This window comes from Tachysurus fulvidraco, chromosome 8 (assembly GCF_022655615.1).
Source record: "Tachysurus fulvidraco isolate hzauxx_2018 chromosome 8, HZAU_PFXX_2.0, whole genome shotgun sequence".
NCBI classification, from domain to species: domain Eukaryota; kingdom Metazoa; phylum Chordata; class Actinopteri; order Siluriformes; family Bagridae; genus Tachysurus; species Tachysurus fulvidraco.
Window position 1 is genome coordinate 20885339 of NC_062525.1, and position 25551 is coordinate 20910889.

Consider the following 25551-nt stretch of genomic DNA (forward strand, 5'->3'; position numbering starts at 1 on the left):
TTTTATTATTATTGATAACTGAATGAGAGTAAATTACCAACTGTTATTAACTAACTTTAAGTAACATTCAAGTCCCTCATGCCACTTTAGATACTACAACTTTATTATTATATATTATTTTACTAATACTTTGGATACTTTAATTTTAAAAATTTAAATAATTTTTATTAGTTCAAGGTAAACAGACTTTAGATGATTTGGCGTTATTATTTATTTAAGTGTTGGAGGACAAGTGTTTTTATTGTGAACAAAAGAATAAGATGTATCTCATGGCTGTTGACATGATTATGCTGGATCAGGCACATTGATTTAGTAATTACTGTGATTATGAAGGAGTCCATCTGAAACATCACCAAACAGCCTTAAGACACAAACACACAGCGTATTGAGTCATGTTTATTAAGTGTGTGACATGCCTGTTAGCATGTGGCTCATGGCCAGTGTAGCAGCATTTCCCCAACGAGTCAAATATATGTACAGTTACAACAAAGTCAAGACACATAATTCCTTTACACTGTAAACATCGAGTACACAGAGAGGAGGGGTAAAAATAATTGGAGAAATTCATTCATTCATTCATTCATTCTCGAAAGAGGAATTTGTATGTGTTTCAAGTTGCCAGAGTAAAGTCCATAATAGTCCAGTTTCTGGTAAAATAACATGATCAGAATAACTCCATGTCCAAGCACAATGTATACTTCAATCTTTCTAAATATTGGTTCTGAACAAAAATGTGATTAAAACCCCAAAAAAAGAGTGATATAAGCAGCATTAAGATTGATTTTGATCACTCCTCCCAGATGCTCCAGCCGTTGTTAAAGTACATCAGCGACCTCCACTTGCCGGTGTTCTTACTCCCTCCCTGAACTCTTTCCACTGTCCAGTCACACTTATGTCACGTCGCGGGTCTAACACAATCGACACAAGATACTGAAGACACTGATTTGTTGTGCAAATATTCCAGAAAAAAAAGAAGAAAAAAAAATCCCAAAACAAAATACAATAGTACAGTTGTGTAAACCGAATGAAAAAAAATCGACGCCGATTAGTTTCTTGCTCTTGTGAACCACATGGCATCGTGGGTAGCTCTTGAAAGACGTTGCTGTGGAAACTGGTCTCCCAGCGACAGCTTCACTCCGGGCGCTGCTTAGGATCCAGCGAAGCTGAAGGACGAAGACAGATCTTTGGCTTTTAAAGAAAATTCCAATAAATATTCAATTGACTCTGAATTATTAACTTGGTTAATACTAAAGTTAAACACTAAATAGGAAGCCTATATCTAGAGATTCTATTTAATACCTCTATAGTACTTGATCATGTATCAATTGGTACAAAGAAATATATAATAAACAAAATAGTTTCATTTGTAAATAATTTACAAACAAAACAGCAATTCACATTTATAAATGGTCCAGTTAAGTAAATACAGTTAAATTCTGAGGTTATTTTATTCATCTCCATAGAATATTCTGTATCATTTAATGAACTAAAACAGTAGTTCATTGTGTTACTAAAAATATGCTACATATCATGCGAGTTTCCAGGGAAACAACTAATCTTTGATCATGAGCATCTCAGAGTAGAATCTCAGCTGTGAAAAAGTGAACGGATTTGGTTTTCTTAAAGAAGGTTACGTAATACTCTTCATATAGTTCACATTTAAAAAGGTAGGGTCTCCGTTGTCTGAGAAATGCTTCAGAAAACTGATTCGGGACGACAAACAAAACAAAAATCAAAACAAACGTGTAGCCAATGAGCAGAAAGGGCGGGTCTTGTCAATATGCAGCGGAGAGTGCGCATGTGTGACATTAGCAGAAAGCGGTTTTAACATTCACATTGAGGATAAAAACAAAGACAGAAAGCGAAGAAAGGCTTATGATAAGGCAAGAAGTAGGACGTGTTAATATAGGATCAGCTTTCCAGCCCTGGAGAGAACTGAAGGAGCAGGAAGTTGGCCACATATTCACAGGTTGGAGTTTCCCGAGTCAATATCTCCTGAGCTAAACGCTGTTACTACACAAATAACACCACTTTTCTATCGTAGTAATGTAGAGACGCAGTTACAACTGTGTTTTGTGTAGTAACAGCGTTTAGCTCAGGAGTTATTCACTCGGGAAATTCAACTTTACTTAAGACGCCGAGGCGCTTTTTTCCTTCTCGATAGGTGAGTAATGTTGGTTTTGCTTTGTTACACAGAACTAATATATGCCTTTGTCCTTTGCATGATTATGCTTGTGTGTCATTTTTGCTTGTTTGTTTATCTGCAATCGTATTGTTCTTCCCTTCATCTATGATAAAGACACATTTCTTTCCATTAGTTGCCTGGGTTACATATGTATGTGTGGGCAGAGCTATCAATACAGGGGTGGGACCCATTTGGGTTAGGGATGTGTTTGTTTTGGTGATTTCAAATGTCAACATTGGCTTTCAGACAACGGAGACCGCACCTTTAATGTTGTGGAACACCAACAAAATTAACTGTTCTCCTGTTACATTATAGCACCTGTAAATAATTTTTTCTTTCTTTTAAATATAAGACAGATCAAAAGAAAAAAAACGCAACTGGCCACATTACAGAGAAACCACGTTAAATAAACGTCTTCTTACAGAAACTTTCACCACGTTAACAACTAGACTAAGTTTTTACAACTTTTAAATCTTTGCAGTAATTTATTACGATCTTAAAATTGTCCAGTCACGATGGCCAGCCTTGGCCGCTAAAATTACACATACTTACTGTTTTTGTGTTTTAGTGATTTGGATCGTCTTGGTGAATTTGGATTCTGTGGAGAAATAAATAAATAAATAAATAAAAATAAGTTTCAATATTTCTATAAAAAGAAAAATATTACAAAAAAATGCTATGGAGTCAAATGAGGAAACCGTATACAGTATAGTGGAAAACCAAATGATAAAAAGGCCAAAATCTTGTCTAAAAATAGAGAAATTTTGGACGCATCTGTGGAAAGAAAACTTACCAAAAGACCAGGACGTTTCAAAGAATGTAAAAGTACCTTATCTGCCTTTCTCTTCTTGGCTGCAAACAAAATGATTGTTTTATCAAATAAAATATGATGTATTTTCTTCAAACACAAATTGTTTGTCTCCAGTAAACATTCAGAAATTGTGTCCAAAGCTAGCTATCAAATACATTTATGATAAAGAAAATGCTAGCTAATCAATAAATATAGCTAGCTAGCTAAAGGTACAATTAGGAATTTTAGTAGAGTAGCTTAAACTTTAATAGTTATCTAGAAGCTATTAGCTATATGTAACTTAGGCAGCAGGACTAACTGTCAGTTTGGGATTTGTTCCAAGTTAAAGTACATAACTGAATCTAGAAATCAGTTTTTTGCTTCCAGGTTTTCTTATATATATGTTACGCAAATGAGCTAACAACAGAGCACTTACCTTTCTTTTCTGCACCATAGGACCAGTCGTTGTCGTTAACGTCATCGTTGTCCTCCTGATCACTCTCGGATTTGTTGGTGTTGTTGCCACTGGCTATCCTGAGGAAAAGGAGGAGATGAAAACATGAGACATGCACCAGTGTCGTTACAACCAGTAAGCCAACCTGAAAATTACTTGTAACTGCTTTGAGGATGAGCAGGAAAACAAAATTTATAGGAGTGGGCAGATCATTCACTCCACCCGAAGTAAGTAGTCAGATGTGGAAAATTCTGTTCGTTCGTTTTCACAGTAAAATATTAATCTCCACAACTACAGTAGCAACCAGATTGGTCGAGAGTTTAAAACAAACAAACAAACAATTCAACCTTTCACTCATTTTTTTGAATTTAAAAGCAAAAAAAAGTGTAAATTTGACACCTTGACTTCACTATATATAGGATTAAACAAACAAACAAACAAACAAACAAAAAAAAAACGATTAATGTAAACTAAATGACCTGGCAAAAAATAACTAGATAATACATTAAGAAAGAATATAAAAAATTAAAAACTTGTCATGTCAAAAATGTCATATCTAATTAAACATTGCTATTATATTTATTTCTTTTTTGTAACTAAAACATTCAGACCCGAGGTGGAAAATAAAGCTATTGTACTTATTGTGCTGTAAACTAAAAGAGAAAAACTGGGTGGGTAGATAGACAAACAGACAGCATTGGATTTGACTGTTCTGGCATAAATAATGAATATAAATACACAAATCCAAAAGATTATTTTTATATAAATATTATATTATATATAAATGTATAAAGCTTATAAGAAAAATTCTATACAGTTTTAATAAACATTTTTAAAAATCGTTTCTTAACATAAAATAGTCGTTCATGATTTAGATGAGTATAACCCATACTGAACAAAAACAAAACAAAACAAAACAAAACTATCTTAAAAAACAAACACACATAGAATAAAGTGCATGCTGTGGCGTTTGGAGTCACCTGCGATTGGCGATGCGACTGCTGTTGCGCCCCATGCCTAGGCACTTCTCTAGGTGAGGGGCAAACCGTGAGGCGGCAATGCTCCGGCTGCAGTTGGGACACACACACTCCTTATTCTTCCACTGGTTATACACCTGGCCGAAGATGTCCACTCCGGGCTGGTCCACGATTTCTGTCCCACAGGAAATAAAAATCACTTAGTAACAATACACAATAATTGTAGGAGGTTGTTTCTAAATCAGCTCTCTAGTTCGGTAGCGCTGATCGAGTTGGACATTTTAAGGTCTCAAAATCTCTCTATATTTTTCTTTTCCTACTGCGCATCTTATACATAATCCACAATGGCCTCAAGAATTTTTCCCCCTTCACTATTTCACACATAACTGTTACAGACATATTTAGTGGCAAGTCGTACCAAAGTCCTTCATGCTCTCTTGATCCGTGTCATCCAGGAAGAAGTAGCCTTGCTTGACAGCTCGGTGAACTTCAAAGCAAAGCCCCAGACATGCATCCTCGACCAGATCGGAGAGGATCTCCTGAGCAATGCCCTGAGGAAACGTACAGTATTGTCCGGCTCAGCAAAATCACTAAAGCATGTTTCGTTCAGAGAAGCAGAAAACTATGATAGATTTGTAATGTCAAACGAATAAGAAAAATCCTAATTTTCAATACATTACAATTTCTGTGGATACTGATCTTGACAAATGATTAAATTAAATTCCCAGTGAAACAGTCATTATGTTGATGTCTTTCCATTTGAAGCAGAAAGTCAGTGACTACAGATTTTGTATGCTGGCCCACTGACAAAGAAATGACCAGTCTATAATTTTAATGGTAGGTTTATTTTAACAGTGAGAGACAGATTAACAAAATAAAAAATCCAGAAAAATTCAGTTCAAAAAAAGTCATAAGTCGATTTGCATTTTAATGAGTGAAAAAAGTATTTGACCCCTTCGTAAAACATGACTTCGTACTTGGTGGCAAAACCTTTGTTGGCAATCACAGAAATCAGACGTTTCTTGTATTTGGCCACAGGGTTTGCAGATCCTCTCCAAGCCATTAAGGTTTCGAGGCTGACGTTTGACAATTCGAACATTCAGCTCCCTCCACAGATTTTCTACGGGATTGAGGTCAAGAGACTGGCTGCGCCACTCCAGGACCTTAATGTGCTTCTTCTTGAGCCACTCCTTTGTTGCCTTGGCCATGTGCTTTGGATCATTGTCATGCTGGAATACCTATTCACAACCTATTTTTAATGCCCTGGCTGAGGGAAGGAGGTTCTCACCCAAGATTTGACAGGACATGGCCACTTTGATGCACTGAAGTTGTCCCTTAGCAGAAAACCAAAGCATAATGTTTCCACCTCCATGTTTGACGGTGGGGATGGTGATCTTGGGGTTATAGGCAGCATTCCTCCTCCTCCAAACATGGCGAGTTGACTTGATGCCAAAAAGCTTGATATTATATGCTTGATATGTTGTTATTCTGTCTCTCACTGTTAAAATAAGACTACCATTAAAATTATAGACTGATAATTTGTTTTTGTCAGTGGGCAAATATAAAAAATCTGCAGGAGATCAAATAATTTTTTCCCTCAATGCAAACCCCTTCCCTGCTTCACAGTAGCAGTAAACACGGTATTTTGGTGTGTTTTCCCAAAACATAACTAATTTCTTTCTGTGAGCTCCAAATTGGTAACACACATCTCTAAACAACCACATATGTGACTTATCAGAAAAGCTTTCTAAAATGCCACAGTTTCATCCTTTTTAATACCCAGAAAAAGAATTCTCGATCGGCAGCAGTCAGAATCTCTCCGTTCTCCATATTTAGCGAGTTCACTACTAGTTTACAGTCATATTTGTTTACATTCATTGGGAGGGGTCTTGTCTCAAGTGCTTTAAGGTCTTGCATCACTTAACGTTTAACCACGAAGTCACTCTGACTTCCTGTTTTGTGTAAACATAGTGGCATTATCTATATGGCTATAATTTCAGCTTTCTTTAATCAGAACTGTTATGGTTTGCTGGTGTGTACATTCTCCAGCATCGAGTACATCCTGATGTGTTATCGTGTGTTCGATCAACCTTTTTATATGAGCAAAAGACACCTGTTTTCATTTTCATCTGTTTAACCTCCACACACCTCCATTTTGCTGTTGTCCATTCCGGACAGGGCCGTCTCCTCCATTTTCATTGGCGAAGACTACAGGAAGAGGCGTCTACATGCTGGAGCACAGGGCTGGGACACACACACACACACACACACACACACACATACATCATTAGACAGAAGTGTTCGTTGTAATAACAAGACAATTATGAAGGTAAAGCCTTTGAAATGTAGTAGCTTCTCCACCCAATGTAGTTCATTAAATGACCAATAGAGTACAATACTGACACAGACAGTACAACACGTCAATGCCCTACCCCCCCCCAAACACATACAACCTGTAAGACAGCAATGTTATTCATGATATTTAATGCTATATTTAATTCTTATGCCTATAGATCTCACTCATTCATTCTCTCTCTCACACTCTCTCTCTCTCACACACACACACTTCAAACATGTCTGATTACACAATGCAGACAAAACTAGCTTTAAAAGACACACAAAACCTGTAAGACAGCAATGTTATTCATGTTATATTTAATTCTTATGCCTGTAGATCTCTCACACACACACACACACACACACACACACACACACACACACACAGCAGACAAAACTAGCTTTAAAGCCACACACACACACTCTCACTCTCTCTCACACACAGTTCACCGTAAATACAACAAACATTGACTATTTTCTAATTTTATGGGAGATCAGAAACGTGACCGCAAAAACAAACACACCGTCTTTCACACACAAAGTCGCCAAACGTCCCGCTTTCCAACACTAAACATCTCCCTGTAGCACAAAGACAGCGCGTTTTATTGTCGCTCCTTTCAGATCGCTTTTCTTTTACCTTCTGCACAAAGGCCGCCTTTTATTAGGAGTCCTGCTGCTGCTCATCTGACCAAGATCTACACTGTAAATGACTAAATCCGCGCACATTCGAGCCCAAAGACGCGTTCAACGCACCGCGGAAGCTCTAAAACATTCTTCCCTAATAAAAGAATCGTTCACAGATTTATAAAAGCAGGTATAAATAACATCGCGTGCGCTCACTTTCAATCTCCACCTCACGCAGGCCGGAATAATCGATCCTGCTGCTGGAGAGAGTCGATCGCGAGATGGGCGGAGCCAAGACGCTTTACGGGAACCGGATTAAACGCTGTCGGTAACTGTGTACATGGATATCTATGAACTGTGTTCAGGAGAAATGAGCTGACGCACGCGCACTTTGCTACAAGTTGCTAGAATTCGCCAGGTGATATCGTCTGATAAACTCATTTGCATATCAAATGACGTTGTGTGACGTGGACAAACTCTTTCTCTCAAAATCTCTTTTTATCTGTCATCTTTCTGTATTTCTCTCTCATTCTCTCTCTCACTCTCTTTCTTTCTTTCTTTCTCAGTTTCACTCTCTCTCCATTTCTCTCTCTCTCCCCCTCCCTCTCTTTCTCCTCTCTCCCCCTCCCTCTCTTTCTCCTCTCTCTCTCTCTCTCTCTCTCTCTCTCTCTCTCTCTCTCTCTCTCTCACACACACACACACACACACACACACACACACACACACACACACACACACACAAAGCTAGTGGCTAGCTAGCAAAAAGAGTAATTATGTGTTTGCAATTTCAATTTAATTATCAACACACACACACAGCTAGTGGCTAGCTAGCAAAAAGAGTAATTGTGTGTTTACAATTTCAATTTAATTAAATTCTCAACACACACACACACACAAAGCTAATGGCTAGCTAGCAAAAAGAGTAATTATGTGTTTACAAATTCAATTCAATTCTCAACACACACACACAAGGCTAGTGGCTAGCTAGCAAAAAGAGTAATTGTGTTTACAAATTCAATTTAATTAAATTCTCAACACACAAAGTTAGTGGCTAGCTAGCAAAAAGAGTAATTGTGTTTACAAAGATCTATGATTTCTATCATGAGCACAAAGTGAAGCGGAAGTATACAGGTAAATAGACATGAAGGAAATAGTCATGGATGGAATAACACTTTAATTACTTAATTAATTAAATTAAATTGAATCACTTACACTTAATTACTGTAATATAAATGTGCTTCAGCAAAATTAGGCATTGTGGACAATACTGATCAGTGATTTGTATTTTAGGAACAATGGTGATCAGTGATTGGCTGTTGGAAACTGTGCTGTTCAGTGATTAGTTGTTGGGAACAATGCTGATCAGTGATTGGTTGTTGGTAACAATGCTGATAAATGATTGGCCTTTAAACACTTTGAAGTGATTTCGTATAACTAACATTCTCTCTATAAGGTCCCTTATAGAAAAGTCACACAAATAATCACGATTCACATGGAATTTTACATTGTATGTTATGTTCCACACATATTTCATATGTTGTGCACAGGTTGCAAATTGCAAACTAATTTCTAAATGATTAAGGATTTGGCTTATTGTCCTGTTGGAAAATATATTGTCTGCTCATCCACAACAATTTGCTTGTAATTTGCTACATCCTTACCTGTAATGGAACAAGATTTCTAGTTTCTCCTATCAGCATTGTGTTCAGTCACAGGATTGATGTTACCTTGAATATGGGCTGTATTTACTTTTAGACCAAATTAAAAAAATATGAATAAAATGGAAAATAAAGAATGATATCAAATGTGTTCAGAAAACTGAATCTCTTTCAGAAAAAGATACTAAATAGACATAAAAATTTAAGCTGTTTTAATACAACACAATAAAATCTGTTTTTTTTTCCTTCAAAGGGTCTCATTGTTCAGCATAGTGATCTATATTTGGTATGTCATGATACGGCACATGTCTACATGATATGTATGTAAGTGCAGTTTGCCTTTAAATAAAGAGTCATTTACAATAAAATACATCAGATAACTGGTTAACAATGACTCCAAAACCTTTACCCCATATGTCTGTAGTGTTGTTTTGCAATTGACACCTAAGACAGATTTCCTCTCTAAGGTATTTGAAGTTATTAAATATTTAAATTTACGCTGAAGTGGCAAAGAAAAATCACGAGTCAATACTTTTCAATACTGGTATTGATAATAATTTTATTTTACAATGGCATCTGAGTCTCCGAGTACATGTCCACTCCTGGCTCCTCCTCAAATGTCACTTTGGCATCATCAGCATCCAGCTGACAGACATGAAACAAAAAGAAATAAAACATTTTACAAACTTTATGTAACCCATTTAAAAGGTTATATAGGGCATTTCGTACAGAACAGTAAGATTTTATATTTATATGACTGGATTGCCAAATTTCAAAAATTTATTAAAGAATAATTTGATAAATTTCAAATATTTACCATTAGTGAATTACAATGTTTCTGTTGAATTCTGCATTCTGATTAGGTTTGACCACTTTATTTACCACAGGAATTCACCCCCTGTTTTCATAGATGGGTTGTATATTCCCTAAGTGCCAATGCTAAGGAGCCACCTTGGAAGTCTCTGGAGCTTTTAGCGGACTGCAAATAATCACCTTGACAGACTGTTTCTTGTCACAGGAGATTTCAACCATGCACATTTCAAATAACATCAGCATGTGAGCTTTCCTAATTGATGGGCAAACATGCTGGATCTTGTTGAGATCCATGGTGGATACTATGCATAACCTACCCCAAGCTCTGCTACTTAGACTACATCTCTGTTATGCTAATTCTAGCAAATGTTCATGGAGGCCGCAACTGATTTTGATTCCACCAATGTAGGGGAATAAATGACATCAGTAACCAGCTGATTGGCAAGTGCCTGATTGTCTCCAAGGTCATCACCACATGATCCAATCAAATGTCATGGACTGCATGGACTGTGTGCACTGCTAAAGACCAGAGACTCCAACTTCAGAGCAAGTAACAAGGTGGCCCTAAGAACAGCAAGGGCCCAAATATCCTGTGCCATCAGAGAGGCAAAGTGTGCACATGCCAAGGATCTACAGCCACCCTTCCAGCTGAGCTATTTCTACACTTGGAACAGGCCTGAACAGGTTTGAGGTAGGTCACATGGAAGTTAGGATGGATACGTAAGAATCCAGGGAGCTTAAGACAGACGTCTACTCGGTTGAGTATCTTGGAGACGGGAAATGGTCCAACGAATCGAGGAGTGAGCTTGCGGTCCTTGGTGGAAAGCCTTACCTTTTGGCCGACATGATAACAGTGCAGGGCAATGCTTGTTGTAGGCCCAATGGGTATAGTTCTGAGAGTTCCTAAGAAGAATCTTACTGGCTCTTCTCCAGGTGCGACGACGAAGCTTGACTAGGGCAAGAGCGTAACAGAAGCCTGAATTCTTGTGAGGAGAAAGGAGAAAGCAGCTTGAAACTGAGACATGCATATGGCCAAGTAGAGGACATGGAGTTGTGGGTGTACTCCACCCTCACCAACTTGGTAGACCAGGACTGTTGTTTGGCACATAAGATGCGAAGAACTGTGTCCAAATCTTGATTACAGTGCTCGTCCTGACCATTGGTCTGGGAGTTGAATCCAGATGACAGGCCCTTAATCAGAGACAGATTTCCATCACAGAGATGATGGTGGTCTGGCCGGGAGAGGGGGGTAGCTCGGTGACAAAATAGAGGGAAACTGTGACACCGCTTGGTGACCTGGGAGTGCAGCTTGTTAGGAATGTAAAGTCAGTTCTCTGGGAAATTACTGGGAGTTGGTTGCCTTGATGTGGCCTGCCGGACCCTCCTCTCGATGTCTAGTTGGATCAAACAGTCACCAAAGTGGGGAGAAAGATTTCGGTGCTCAATTCTTCCTTATCTGGGGAGTGTAGGCATTAAAGAGCATCAGGTTTACCATCTTAAGACCGTGGGCAAGGTGAAATTAAAACAACAGAAGAAGAGACCCCAGCGAGCTTGGCACGCATTTACGTGTTTGGCCGTTTTGAAGTATTCCAGGTTGCAGTGCTAAGCACCCTCCTACCAGTGGTGCCACTCCTCAAGGGAAAGCTTAACAGAAGCTCCTGGTCCCAAATGGCATAGTTACATTCCGCCAGAGTGAGGCAGTGAGAGAAGAAGGCTGCACCCATTTGTCCTTGGACGACCTCTGAGAGACAACGGCTCACACTTCCTGAAGCTTCAGATGAACCGCTGGTAAAAGTTGGTACTGTAGAAACCTCTGAAGCTCCTTGCATGAACCTGGAATAGGCCACTCTCTGACCGCCTTAATATGAGCTGGATTCATCCGGATGCTGTCTACCGAGAGGACAATCCCCAGGAAGATGGTCTGGGAGATTTTCCAGCAAGCAATGAAGCACGGTATGGACATGTACTTAATGTTCCTTCACAGAGCAGGAAAAGTAAAGGTCATCAAGGTAAACGAAGACACACTGATTCAGCATTTACAGCAACACATCATTGACGAGTGCCTGGCATACCGCAGGTGAGTTAGTGAGGCCAAACAGCATGACCAAGTACTTGTAGTGGCCAATAGTAGTGTCTAGAGCCTTCTATTCATTTTTCTCCATGATGTGCACAAGATGATAAGCATTTCCAGAGTTGTGTGGTCCAGGGTGGCATGACTGGAGAGGGAGTTGACACACCGAATGAGTTCATGGGTGGCATTAGTGAGACCCTTTATCTGCTTCCATTGGGCCACAGAAAACTGTGATACGTTACCATGGAGGGTAAGTAAGTCGAATGCATCTGCTGAGTCCATGACTGACCAGATGTCAGGGTGAAGGAAAAAATTCCAAAGATGCAGAACACATTCAGTTTCAAATGAAATTGTCTTTAATGAAGGCTAAGAAGATAGTAACAGTCAAAGGGCTTCACTTTAATAATAGAACTGACAGGAAAAAGCCACATGATCTTTTAGGAAAAAAATATTGTCTAGCAAACAGGGCAGCTATCCAAGAACACGAACAGTATATCCAAAAAGGTCTCAGGCAGACGGATGCAAAAACAAAATTAATCTGATAAGGAGACTTCAGAAAATAGGGTGGGTATCCGAGTATAACAAACAGAAATACCACAAAAAGTCTCTGGCTGACAGAAGCAGAAACGACTTCGGAAAACAGGGCAGAAAACAAAGTGTACAAAATGAAAATCTACAAACCGAACATGGCTGGCCAACTCCAACACGGGAAAGCAATTGGTCAAAGCAAAACTGAAACATAAGGGCAAGAAGGAATTCATGAGCAGTAGGATAAATGTGAAGACCATCTGTCCACAGTCAGCATCCTTAAATAGTGTGGAGGAGTATAAAATGGTTTCCATCCCAGAAGTGCCATAACCAAGATAACTGCCTCCCCAGAAGTGGTTGCAGCAAACATGCGTGTGTGAGCAGACTTTCTGACACTAGACGCTATTGCTGGCAGAGTGCTTAGGGGATGTGGAAAACATGTAGCAGATGTCTTCACTAATGTCTTCAATGTTTACCTGAGCAATGCTGTCATTCCAACATGCCTCATCATGACCACTACCATCGCCCCGGTGTCTAAAACTTCTTTAATGCCATGCCTCAAGTGTCCTGTCACACTCACACGCATCATCACAAAGTGCTTAAAATGGCTCTTCATAGGGTATATGAAGACCCTGCTGCAACCTTCACTGGACCCCACTCCAAGGACGATGCTAATGCCCATTCTGGCCCTTACCCAACTGGCCATATAGGACACATGTACTGCTGTTCAACAAAATCATTCCTTAGCTGAACATGCTGAGCTTGTACACCTTATTCTCCAACTGGATCTTGGACTTCCTGTCTGGGAGACCTGTCAGTCCAGATTGGGCACAGCATCTCCAACATTGATACACTGCTTCAAATGCTTCAAATTTGCAATGCAAATTTCATTATTATAAAGTAATGTGTTGGTTTCATCAGCAAGAAAGGTGAGACAACATACAGAGAAAAGGAGCAATAGGTAACAATAACAATAGCCCTAGAAACTACATGTTTCTTCACAATGTCATGCCTTTCATAAAAAAGGAAATGCCAGCTCCATTACTTCAATGGCCAAGCAGCATGTCTGCTTAATGCAGAGGCTGAACAAAGCTCTCATCCCCATCCTGACCACGAGAGCTTTGTTCAGCCTCTGCATTAAGCATGTCTGCTTAATGCAGAGGCTGAACAAAGCTCTCGTGCTCTCATCCCCATCCTGACCACATTCTACATGTGGACTATAGAGAGCACCACCACCACCACCCCTCCCCCCACACATTATATATATATATTTTTATAAGAGCTGTGTTTTATAATGTAACATTTTTTCTTTTCATTGTGTACAACACCGGCATGGTTGAAATAACAATAAAAGCCTCTTTACTTGAATTGATTTGATTATTGCCTACATTATAATATGAATCTATAGGATATACTATAGGTCCTTTGTTAGCTAGTGATGTAATTTTAACTTACACATTTCATCTCGAGGTTGGTGAAGACACGGCAGCTGAGATACAAACGCAGTGGGATGGTTAAAATAAGGATGAAGGGCAGGGCGAGTGACAATGGGCTTGACTTCACTAACCACAGCATGGTAAGGCACACAATCTGGATGCCCGTGAACATATGCATTCTGCTCATTTTCACCTAAAGCATCATGGGGATTAATACCCAAAGAGAAAAGAAACAACATTCTTTCAACAAAACTTGCCAGGGGTTTGCTAAATGTTAAACTTCTAGCAAGTAAAACTGACATAGACAATCATACTGACTTTACAATAATATTTAGATTTCTAGAGTTTATTTATCATTAAAACATACTCTTTGAGCATATGGTTCATTTGGGTGGTACTTCTTTGGTATAAGGAGGAGCAGCATGCGATCCCACAGCTGAATGCCACTCAGAGATGTGACTCCCATGTAGAGGAAAATTCCAAACAAAGCTGCAATGGGAATCATCTTCAGAATGGGCTCCATGAAGATAGACAGGCCTTCAAAAATTCAAAAGAGGGACAGTATTAAATTTGTTAATTACATACCTAATTAAGTAACTAATGAGAGATGAAATTGAGGAAGTTAAGGACTCAATGCCAAACTCCCTGTTTGTTCAGGCATATAAGACCAACCAAGGGATGTAACCAAGAGATCCACAAAGAATCCAGAAAGGGATTCCCTCAAGGAGTTTCCTAAGATTCCTGCACAGATCTATCTGACTCCACCAAGTGATTCCCAAAAGAGTCCCCCAAGGGATTCCCCAAGTTTGCTTCAAGGGATTTTCCCTAAGACATAAACCCAGAGAATTCCTTTAAGTTTCTCCCAAGGGATCCCCTAAGATTCGATTCCCACAAGGATGCTTACAATTCTTGCAATGGTGCCCCCGAAGTGTCCCAAATAATTCCAGCAGTTTACCTACAAAATCCCCCCATCATTCCCCAAAGAGATATTCCCCTCAAGGTTACTCTACATTCATATCAGCAATTACTAAAATATTTGCCACTCGATTCACCTAAGTTTTCCCCTGTCATTCAGTGGGATCTCCAATGATTTCCTCAAGGGATCCAAAAAGGATACCCCAAAGTTTCTCCAATTTTCCATTGAGGATTCCCAAGTTTCTCTCAGGATTCCCCCATGATTTCACTGAGATTCCACTCAAGATATTGTACTAAGGAATATAGAAAAGATGAACCTACCTACAAGCAGGGCCACCAATACACCACTAATCCTCTGTTCCAGAACCTTCTCAATTGCTGGTTTAGGTCCTTTGCTCATGACAGTCAGAGCATTGGCGTGCGTTACAGAGCGAACTGTGGCAGCGCTGAGCCATGGCATTCCAAAGAAAGCACCAAAACCTCCCATACACACCAAAATCAGAAGGTCCAGATGGAAACCTGAACCTTTCACCATCTTCCTCTCAGGTTTACTTACAATTAACCTACGGAAATCAATAAGAATGAATTCAGAGGTGGGAAAGTGAATAAAGCACTCTTATCAGACTGTCAAGCTAATTTACTAACAGGGTTTAACAAGGATTTTGTTTTTTAAACAAAAAATGCCTAGAACTTTTGAGTTTTTCTAATCTCAGAATAAGAGATTCTTAAAATAATAATTTAACATTACATTGTTGTTTAATTATATATACAAAGTTTTTTTTAATTATATATATAATTATATATGTGTGTGTGTGTGTGTGTGTGTGTGTGTGTGTATATATATATATATATATATATATATATATATATATATATATATATATATATATATATATATATATATATATATGTGTGTGTGTATATATATATATACACACACACAAAGTTTAATTTTATATATATACAAAGTAATATTTGTAATTTCTCTCCTCTAATGGCAACAATAATTTTAAACACATTTTAATCAGTACATTCTGATCTCCAAATTCTTTTATTTTAACTTTGAAATTTGGGATCTTAGTAAATGAAGATATATAAAATATAGAAAAATAATATAGAATACTGGGTCTTACGTCGTGATCTGGGTTTCAAGAAAGATGAGGATGAAGACCAGAATCGCAGGCACAAAACTAGCAAACATCATCCATGTGGGGAAGGGCTTGTGTTCACCCATGGGGTTAATGAGCCAGCCTCTCATGGCAGGGTTAGACACCTCCAGGCCCTTAGGCACCACCAGTTTCTACAAATCATCAAGATCACAAGGTCACAAGGGGAAACTCCTGTTCTGAAAACTCTACTAATACTAAAGTTAAAGCATCAGTTTCACTATATCTGGATCATATCAAGCAGCTTCTAGAGTATATTAGAATGAGCACATTAATATAAACCTGTGATTTGCGGCTGCCTTACTGTCAAAACTGCTCTTATAGAAAATTAACCAATAAGAATTAATCTATTTGATTGACAAAAACATACTTGTGTGTAGGTGTCATTAATGTTGATATCCACAAAAACCATGAGGAAAATAGCAATGGGGACCCCAAAGTCACCCATCAAACGACGGATCTGAAAGTACAAAAAAAGTCAAAAAAAAAGCCCACACCTTATATTAATAAATGGCTTTTTTTTAAACAGCAAAACCTGAACAAGGGCTTAACCTTTCCATGCAGGAAGTACCCGTTCTTGAAAATGCGCAGGAAGTAAGCGATAGAGAAGCAGCCAAACATCAAGCACATGGAGAGTAGTGCTGTGTTGGGGTAGGCACGGTAATGGATGGTGGTGACTGTGGTGGTGTTGCCTGTAGAGTAATTTACGGTCGTGTGATGGGTGATGACGGGGTGCCAAGGATCTTCCACTGATGCATTTAAGTGCTCATAGTTGAGATTAAGAGGATGGGCTTTGAAAATCTACGATTATGGAACAGCAAAATAAATAAACAAACAAATAAACAAAAAACAAACAAATAAATAATTCTTGTATAATTTTTAAACAGTATATTGCTACAGTGTTACTAGATAATAACATTTATATTATAACAAATCAGAAGATACATACACATTACAGTTAAAGAAAATATCACTTAGGTAACAATTTAAGTGACATAACACTCAAATTAATTAATGTGTGTGGTGTGTGTGTGTGTGTGTGTGTGTATGTATATAGTGTGTTGTACACTGCTGAGTTTGGAGAAGGTCTCAAAAATGAAGATGAAGGAGATGAGGAGGGAGAAGATCTCTTGGGTGAAGCGGGAGATAAAGCGAACCAGGAAGCTGCCCTCGATTGCCACAATCAGCACGACAATGATGATTAGCCATACGCCGATCCACACTCTACCTACGATGTACTCAATGTCCTGAGACTTACAGAACTAGGGAAAACACATGTTTAAAAAATCTGCATTCAAAAACTGTCTACAATCTATGGTATTCCTCTCTGCCTTACTTAAAATTTGCAAATTACCTTATAGAAAGCTTCTTCAAAGACCAACAGTGGTCCTGAGAACCCGATGACAAGAACTGGTTGGGCTGCGAGCAGGCAGAAAATGACACCTTGCACTGCTGTAGACAGCAAGAGCTCTGATACTCCAATCATGTTATCCACTTTATCAGCTGTGGCAGGAGGTGAGGCAAAAAAAAATTATATATTTTGTTTATTATATAATTTGTCTGGACAAAATTCATTTTTCTTCATTAGATTTCCTAGGGCACAAAAACATTGTCATACTCTGGACACACAACACACAATCAGGCTCACCTAACAGACCGCCAAAGGTGACAGCAGGAGAAAGGGCGGCAAAGTAAATGAAGATTACAGCAGCAAGAACTTGAGGATTCATGGCATCAGTGATGTCACTCTTGTAGTGTTTGTAGCGTCCTCTCAAATCTTTTATTAATCCTCCAAATGGTATTCCGGTGCGCACTAGCGGATCCTCCAGCGGAGGCACTTTGGAAACAGATGCTATGTGAAGAAAGAGTTCATAATCAATATATTATTATTATATGTTTATTTAAAACATAATAAAATTATTTTCATTTAGAATCTCTATGTGGCTTAGTAGCTAAATAATGAAAATTTCAAGTTTCATATAAATATCGCTCATTAGCTTTTCAGTACATCTATCTTCTTTGGGGTTGAAGTGGTGCTGAGGAGGCTCAGAGGGGTGAAGTCTCTCCTGCAAAAGCCTCTTCTGGAAGCCAATGATGGTCGCAAGCATGGTTTCATCCTTAATCTCTGTTGGTGGAATCACCATGCTAAAATCCAGGAAGTCCATCATTGCATCATTCACCTCTTTAACAGTCTGGGCTTTTAACACTGCCTGGTTAAACACCTAAGAGTGTGGATGTGTGAGATAAATTAGAAATCATTAGCAAAGGTAGCAACTGAGCTATGAATATGCATCAAGAAAAAATGATCTTCATCAAAATTATCAATCATCTCAATTAAGCATCTATTATTATTCAATGTCTGCTCTGTGAATACACTATTGTGATGTATGCTTTAGTCTGTTTATTTCTCTACATATAATTGATACTGAAGAAATAGATAGATGATCAAAGAAAAAAATTGTAAAAGCATTAGGAATCATTCTTACTTTATCTGATAGAAGTGCGCTCATAGCTCGTCCAGTCTCGTGATAGTCCATGTTGATTATGGTTGATCCAATCAGCACAAAGATGAAGCGAATAGGAGCTGAAGCCTCCAGCGACATCTCAAGAACTTGAGCTTCCTTCAGGCGAACAAATGCCACAGTTGGCTTCTCCAGAAAGTCTAGAGCACCTGAAACACACATACACACACATATATATGCCTTGTGTATTTCTAATTGATTAACTTCACCTTCAACAAAAAATCACACACAGGAATAATTGCTTACTTTGCATTTTAAAGTTTTATTAAATGAATATAATCCACAGTCACTCACCCACAAACACCATGGAGGCTTCCAGACCTTCAGATGCATCATTCTGTAAAATACAGCAACAGAAAATCACATTACATGCTGCAATCAAACAGTAACTAAGTATTAGATCATATAAGATTATTTATCATTTTTATGTCATTAAAGTAACTACTATTCACAAGAAACAGGTGTTTATTGACAGAATTACTGTTAACGAACAACAGACAGAATAATGGGATAAAGGACCAAATTGATCAATATCAAGAAAATAAAACAAAACTAAATAGGTAGTAAATTAATAAATAATACATAATGCACACAATAGTATCCCAAATAAATTCCTAACTAAATAAAATTTAAATTTTTGTACCTTCTCTGTATATATGAATTTGTTCTGCATCAGAGCCTGTGTCTCCATTGACTGGCTGAGGGGAGACAGAGAGAGAGAGAGAGAGAGAGAGAGAGAGAGAGAGAGAGAGAGAGAGAGAGAGAGAGAGAGGGAGAGAGAGAGAGAGGTCAGTGGTCTTGGACTGTTTTTTAATATAATTGACATCCTACTTTTCAGGAACAGGACATCTGAAACAAATAAACAAATAGCTATACTATTAAAATGAACATTATTAACATTTTTCTGTTTCTGATTATTTGTGTTTGTGATTTAAATTTATTTGCTCCACAATTTGATTCTATAATTATTTGGATTATTGCCTTTTTTCCGGTTTAGTCTCTGCCTTCCGTGTTGTATATACTGCATTTTCTAAATGAAAAAACAAACAAATCTCTGCAAATAGATTTTGCTTCTTTGGATTCTGCCTCATCTTTACATTAAGTAAAAAACAATGAAAATATCTAGTGCTTTCCTCTTCAACATGTAAATTTTGAAAAAGAAGAAATAACTCTATAGAATTTGTTTTTTACTAAGAAAGATATGTTAATTTTTTTTTTGCAAATATAGCTAAACACATTTCTTTCTTTTTATTTTTACACAAACACAAAGCATTTCAATCACAATAGTCATTCCGCATAAGAATTCTAACATTAAAACTCTAATTAAAAAAAGGGAGAAAAACATGTATTCATATTGTCCAACTCTGAACGCCGCAGTCCTAAAATTAAAGGCTGATAATCACTGTGAGGCTCAGTGCAATAGATACTACCACTAGAAACAGAATTTGAACTAGAATTAACATTCATTTACAAACGATAACTTGAATTATAATTGGAAATATATAAGTATATTAGAACTCAAATTATGTTCCAAGGGAAATAAAAAAAATAATAAAGTAGAAAATATAATAAAAAAAATATATATATATAAAAATTTTATATATATATATATATATATATATATATATATATATATATATATATATATATATATATATATATATATATATTTGAATTTAACTTGTATTGGACCAAAATTGGCATTTAAATCAGTCTTGGAACTACAGTAGATTTACTTTTACTAGTTTCAGTAATTTAGCGCAAGAATTCCTCAGGTGACTGGTGACTGCTACTCGAATATTCCCAACACGCAAAAGAAAACCACACCCTGACACTGCCGGACCTTTTTCTTTAAAGATAATGGATCTCTATGTAAATAATTCAGATTTTATTACCTTTCTTATTCTAATTTACTGAGCAATTTAAAGACCTAATTCGGGATACTTACATTTTTGTTAAAACAAAAGAAAAAACATCAAATAGAATAAAAATAGAATAGAATTAAAATAGAAGAAAAATATTTATAGTATTTATGAAATCTTTATCACCTATTTTGTTTCAGCGTAGTCATTACCTCTGGCTCTGTGTTAAAGCTTTAAATACTTCATCACGGTCATCAGGTCTAATCTCCTTCTTCTCAACCCACTCATCCACGATTTTCTCCATGATGCTGGAGAGTGATGGCTCTTCTCTATCCAACATCACCACCCCTGAAAACATAATTGGAGGTGATCAAGGACAATTTAAAAAGGAAATGAAAGAAAGATGGACTGTTGGATCTAAGAGAAACATGGCCAGATCTAAGTGTGGTGCAGTGTAGTTTAGGACAAGGAGCTGTAATCTGAGACCTTGAAGTTGGGGTTGTTGTTTTTTTTACTGGATCCACCAACACTCACATTCCTGAATATGGAAACTAGACAAACCTGCTCGCTTTGTGTTACTTCTGAAAATTTTTTTTTTTACTTCTCAATTTTTTCCTCCACTTCTTTTAACAATTATGCCTTATTTATTACATTTTACCCACAATGTCTCTTTAGGTTAATTTACTTAAAAAACCCCAAAAAACTTCAGTATATCTAATCTTCATCTTAATGCTGATGCTTAAGGATCCTGCTGATAAGACTGTGGAAACGTGTGATCTTTATTAAAAAAACCTCTAATATGCTTGTAACTGGACAAAATGGCTTTCATGCTCATTATTCAGCAGCTTCTAAAATGTTGTTTTGCATTTTAATTTGTAATATCGTGCTCCAATAGTTTACATGCAGACTAATGAAACAATGTCTATCCTGAGATCACTAAGTGACTATGACTATACTGTAGAATACAATAACCTATTAAAAGTATTTAGTAAAGAACACGACTCCCAAACTGCCCATAATTGCCAATGGGACTACGCTATTGCTCTGTTTGCGAATACATCACCATTCAGATTTATCCACTCTCCACCCCTGAGAGAGGAGGATTACATAGAGGAAGCACCAGCAGCAGGGTTCATCAGAACTTCAACTCCCTCCAGCTGCAGCAGGTGTCTTCTTGACGCCATAAGAGAGTGGAGGACCCCAGCAAAGTGAGGGCCACAACAGAGCAGCCAGTTCCATCCAGTATAAAAGTTCAACAAAGATTTCTTGGCTTTGCTAACTTTTTTTGGAGGTTGGTGCTGTATTTTCCTAGTGACATGGGACATAGGGAAACTCTTCTCCCAGAAACTCACTCCAGCATAGTTCAACTATGGCGTTGGCAATTGGGTGCTCCTTTCTACCAAGGAAGCATTGGGGAAGTGAAGGCACTGGCTGGAGGGAAAGCACTGGCTTAAGTTCTAACTGACCATAAAAATCTGGAATGGGTTCACTCCTCCACAAATTCAGGGCACCAAGGCTTTCAAAGTATTCAAGGATACATGCAAAGCTACTATGATAAATACTTCACTAACTACTGATGTCAGGAGATAGATAGAAGCTTGCCCTGTCTGCGCACAAACCTGTACCTCATGCCAGCTACTCGCAGGGCTCCTGGAGCCACTCTGGTTCAATGACTCCTCTTGAGTCACCTCTCAGTAGACTTTGTCACTGACCTCCCCAACTCACAAGGCTTCACCAGGAAAGGACAGTTTGCTGTTGCTTTTCCTCATTAAACTATTTTGAATTTTGAACTTAGGCCAAATATTTGCTAATTCCATGTACTCTCCTGGAAAGAAAATTAACCTATAGATTGAAGAAAAAGATGACCAAGCTCTCACCTTCTATGCTTCCAGACAAAATATAATTTAATTCCTAAACGTATGTCATTCATGTTTTTTATACTTAAGTTTTTCATAACTCATGTGCAAATCTACTTGCTTTTTAATCTCGAAATGGAATGATTTCAATTTGAATCTAAGAAAAATTTAAATATCTCTCGTCATAAATAAATTTGCTTGCAAAAAAATCTAACCGTTAAAAGCATACTTTGATGTTCTCTTCAAATCCGATTTGATTTGCAGCATTTTCGAGTTCCCCTCGGAACTGTCAGTGAAGAAATAGGACCATAAATTGCTTCTAGCCAGCTTGATTGTTCTGAATCAAGATTTTCAGATTTCCAAACATATTTAAATTTCATGTCTGCTTCTTTTCTTACCAGAGTCAATTCCCCGGCTGAGCTGAATGAGACTCTTGAAGGTCAGATAGGAGACGTGCGAAGATTCCCAGCAGCCAACCTCGGGGTCGCGGCTCATGTTGTAAGCCTGCCATCCTTCTGTCACCTGCAGATCACCCTGCTCACCCTTGCTCTTCATGAGCTCACTCAATTTCACATCAGCCTTAAAAAAGACAAATAGAAATAAAAGTTTGATGATCCCGTCACAGGGACGTTATATACTTGCACCTTTTGGGAGTAAAATCATGTGAACTTGAATGAAATAAGAATGTAACAGAGGAGGAAGAGATACAAATATATGGTTCTCTTGTATAAAAAACCCAATCTGCTCTTACTCTTAAATCTAACACTTTCTTTCTTTCTTTCTTTCTTTCTTTCTTTCTTTCTTTCTTTCTTTCTTTCTTTCTTTCTTTCTTTCTTTCTTTCTTTCTTTCTTTCTTTCTTTCTTGTCTGTTTTTCTGTCTGCCCTGAAGTTAATGGACAATGTTCCTTCAGGTGATTAATCAGAGTTCAGATGCCGCCCCCAGATGGTTGGTGGAGATTCTAAATTCTCCCTTGTGTCTGTCTGTCTGAGCTTTCGGCAATGGACTTAGTCTATGGTTTAAGTGTAACATGTGGCAGCTTAACGTGAAACTTTACCTGAACAAACCGATAACCAGCGCAGTCCTCAGTGCAAGAGTTCTCATCACTTTTCCATCAATTAAAGGCTAATCGCACGAGGCACGTGATGGTTCAGTGGTTAAGGCTTTGGATTACTGATCAAAAGGTCGAGGTTCAAGCCCACAAGCTGCTGAGACATCAACGTTGGGTCCTTGAGCAAGGCCCTTAACCTCACCTGCTCCAGGGGCGCTGCACTATGGCTGACCCTGCGCTCTGACCCCAGGCTCATAATAATCTGCGATATGTGAAAACTTAAAGCATTTCACTGTATGTTGTGTGTGTATGTGACAAATAAAATTTGAATTTGAGTGTGCTGGAATACCATGTGTCATGTTTCAGATGCAGCTCTTTGACTTCACGTTTCATTTCAGTAAACTCAGCCGTTTTGTGTCAGTTGCCGATCTGATTGATGTAACAGCCGAGTGTTTACAGTGACGACAAAAAAGTCATGCAAAACGACAGCAGGGTTTTGTTGATCAGGAGCAACATTCTTTCAGATATAAATAAAAAGTGAAATAAAAATGATGATGATGATTATTATTATTGTTGTTGTTGTTGTTGGTATATATATATATATATATATATATATATATATATATATATATTTTATAAAGTGCATTTTAGAATTTGTTGATTCTCCTGATCTTAACATTATGGCACTGTTGGTGGTGTAAATACCATTTACTGTTTCCACAACATCCTGAGTGATACATACAGGTGTATGTGTGTATGTATGTGTGTGTGTGTGTGTGTGTGTGTGTGTGTGTGTGTGTGTGTGTGTGGTTGTGTGTGTGTGTGTGTGTGTGTGTGTGTGTAGGTGTGTATGTGTGTCCTCTAAGCATGTTTTCCCTCCAGAAATCAAACTCTGATATCCTACAATATGTTTGACTTTTCTTTCACTCTTTTTTGTCTTTGTAATCTATCTATCTATCTATCTATCTATCTATCTATCTATCTATCTATCTATCTATCTATCTATCTATCTATCTATCTATCTATCTATCTATCTATCTATCTATCTATCTATCTATCTATCTACTAGTCTGTCTGTCTTTATTAGTTTGTTTCACACTTCAATATGTTGTTTCTTTTTTTTATATTTTCTTTGTTGTTTCTGACTTTCTGGCATTTTGTTTTTTTTATTTAGTGCTTTCTTTAATTTTTCTGTTTTGTTTTTTCTTCCTTTCACTTTCAAGTGTGTAATAATAATGTATATGTATATGTTTAATGTGTCATTTGTGGAATAAATGATATGAAACCCAGTTTAGCTGGAAAGTTTTGATTTACACTATACTTTCTTTCCTAAATTATGATTATTGTTCAATTATGCTTCCCTTTCTTTTTGGTTATGAATCTGAATGGATTTGAACAAATTTCCCACAAAGGACAACTATTGAAGAAAGTTAAATAAATGTAAATAAATCAGAATGATAGGCTTAGCGGCACAATTTTAAATGACAATTTTAAGGAATTTTAAAAATGAAAGCTTTTACGAAAAATAAACAATGTAGATCACTTACCAAGAGGAGAGACTAGGAACTTCTGAACCAATAGTCAAAGATACTCTCAGGGCCTTGTATATACCTTCGACACTGACACACACTGCCTACAGACACACCCCTCGTATACACACACTGTCTCTCACTCGCTCTCTCTCTCTGTGAAGTGCAAAACAAACAAAATTCTGCTGATGATCTTTATCATATTTTAGAATAATTACATGCCAAATTACAGTCTTAGACATGAGCACAAACATGCACCCCTTAATATACATCAAAGAACAAACACACACACACACACACACACACACACACACACACACACACACACACACACACACACACACACACACACACACACACACACACACACACACAAACACACACACACACACACATTACCACCCAAAGCACTGATCCTACCTTCACCCATAATATTGATGTACTAAACACCACAAACTAGCAACTTCACTAATCGGACAAAATGTATGTGTGTGTCCCACTTTCCTTTTTATGGAATTTATACACTCTGTTTAAACTAAAAACACTCTTCAGTCATACAAAGCTTCACTCACCTTCAACATCTTCAACAATGTACAGGCAGTACAAAAACTAATATTTCGATTGAAGCATGTGAGAAGAAAAGAATCATATCAGAATCAGAATCAGAATATGCTTTATTCGGCATGTGTGCGCAGACAACAAGGAATTTGTTGTCGTTTTTAAGGTGTTCTTGGTAAATGCATACATACTGTACATCAGAATCAGAATCAGAATAAGAA

The 25551-nt window shown here is 37.6% G+C and overlaps 2 protein-coding genes across 7 annotated transcripts; both read right to left on the minus strand.

The window, feature by feature from the left end:
- Window positions 1-376: 376 nt before the first annotated feature.
- atxn7l3b (ataxin 7 like 3b) lies at window positions 377-7841 on the minus strand. Of its 6 annotated transcripts, none has more exons than XM_027176821.2 (8): window positions 7584-7841; window positions 6555-6650; window positions 4825-4957; window positions 4410-4581; window positions 3412-3509; window positions 2979-3037; window positions 2738-2783; window positions 377-1188 (listed from the first exon to the last, which is right to left on the minus strand). In XM_027176821.2, the coding sequence occupies exons 2-8, from the start codon at window positions 6603-6605 to the stop codon at window positions 1148-1150; spliced, it is 600 nt and encodes a 199-aa protein (XP_027032622.1). In that variant the 5' UTR covers window positions 6606-6650; window positions 7584-7841; the 3' UTR covers window positions 377-1147. The 6 variants fall into 6 exon arrangements, with proteins under 6 accessions (XP_027032622.1, XP_027032621.1, XP_027032625.1 ...); XM_027176820.2 differs by lacking the exon at window positions 7584-7841 and adding an exon at window positions 7381-7577; XM_027176824.2 differs by lacking the exon at window positions 7584-7841 and adding an exon at window positions 7268-7577 and having other exon boundaries at window positions 377-1163; window positions 3015-3037.
- A 1723-nt stretch (window positions 7842-9564) lies between these two features.
- slc4a1b (solute carrier family 4 member 1b (Diego blood group)) lies at window positions 9565-25497 on the minus strand. Its single transcript, XM_027176948.2, has 18 exons — window positions 25345-25497; window positions 24791-24928; window positions 22593-22773; window positions 20551-20686; window positions 19120-19174; window positions 18771-18813; window positions 18441-18625; window positions 17963-18176; window positions 17603-17806; window positions 17309-17457; window positions 17022-17216; window positions 16507-16755; window positions 16325-16414; window positions 15922-16088; window positions 15110-15351; window positions 14241-14410; window positions 13893-14066; window positions 9565-9670 (listed from the first exon to the last, which is right to left on the minus strand). Exons 3-18 carry the CDS (start codon window positions 22747-22749, stop codon window positions 9590-9592), a joined length of 2511 nt encoding a protein of 836 aa, XP_027032749.2. The 5' UTR covers window positions 22750-22773; window positions 24791-24928; window positions 25345-25497; the 3' UTR covers window positions 9565-9589.
- Between the last annotated feature and the right edge of the window lie 54 nt (window positions 25498-25551).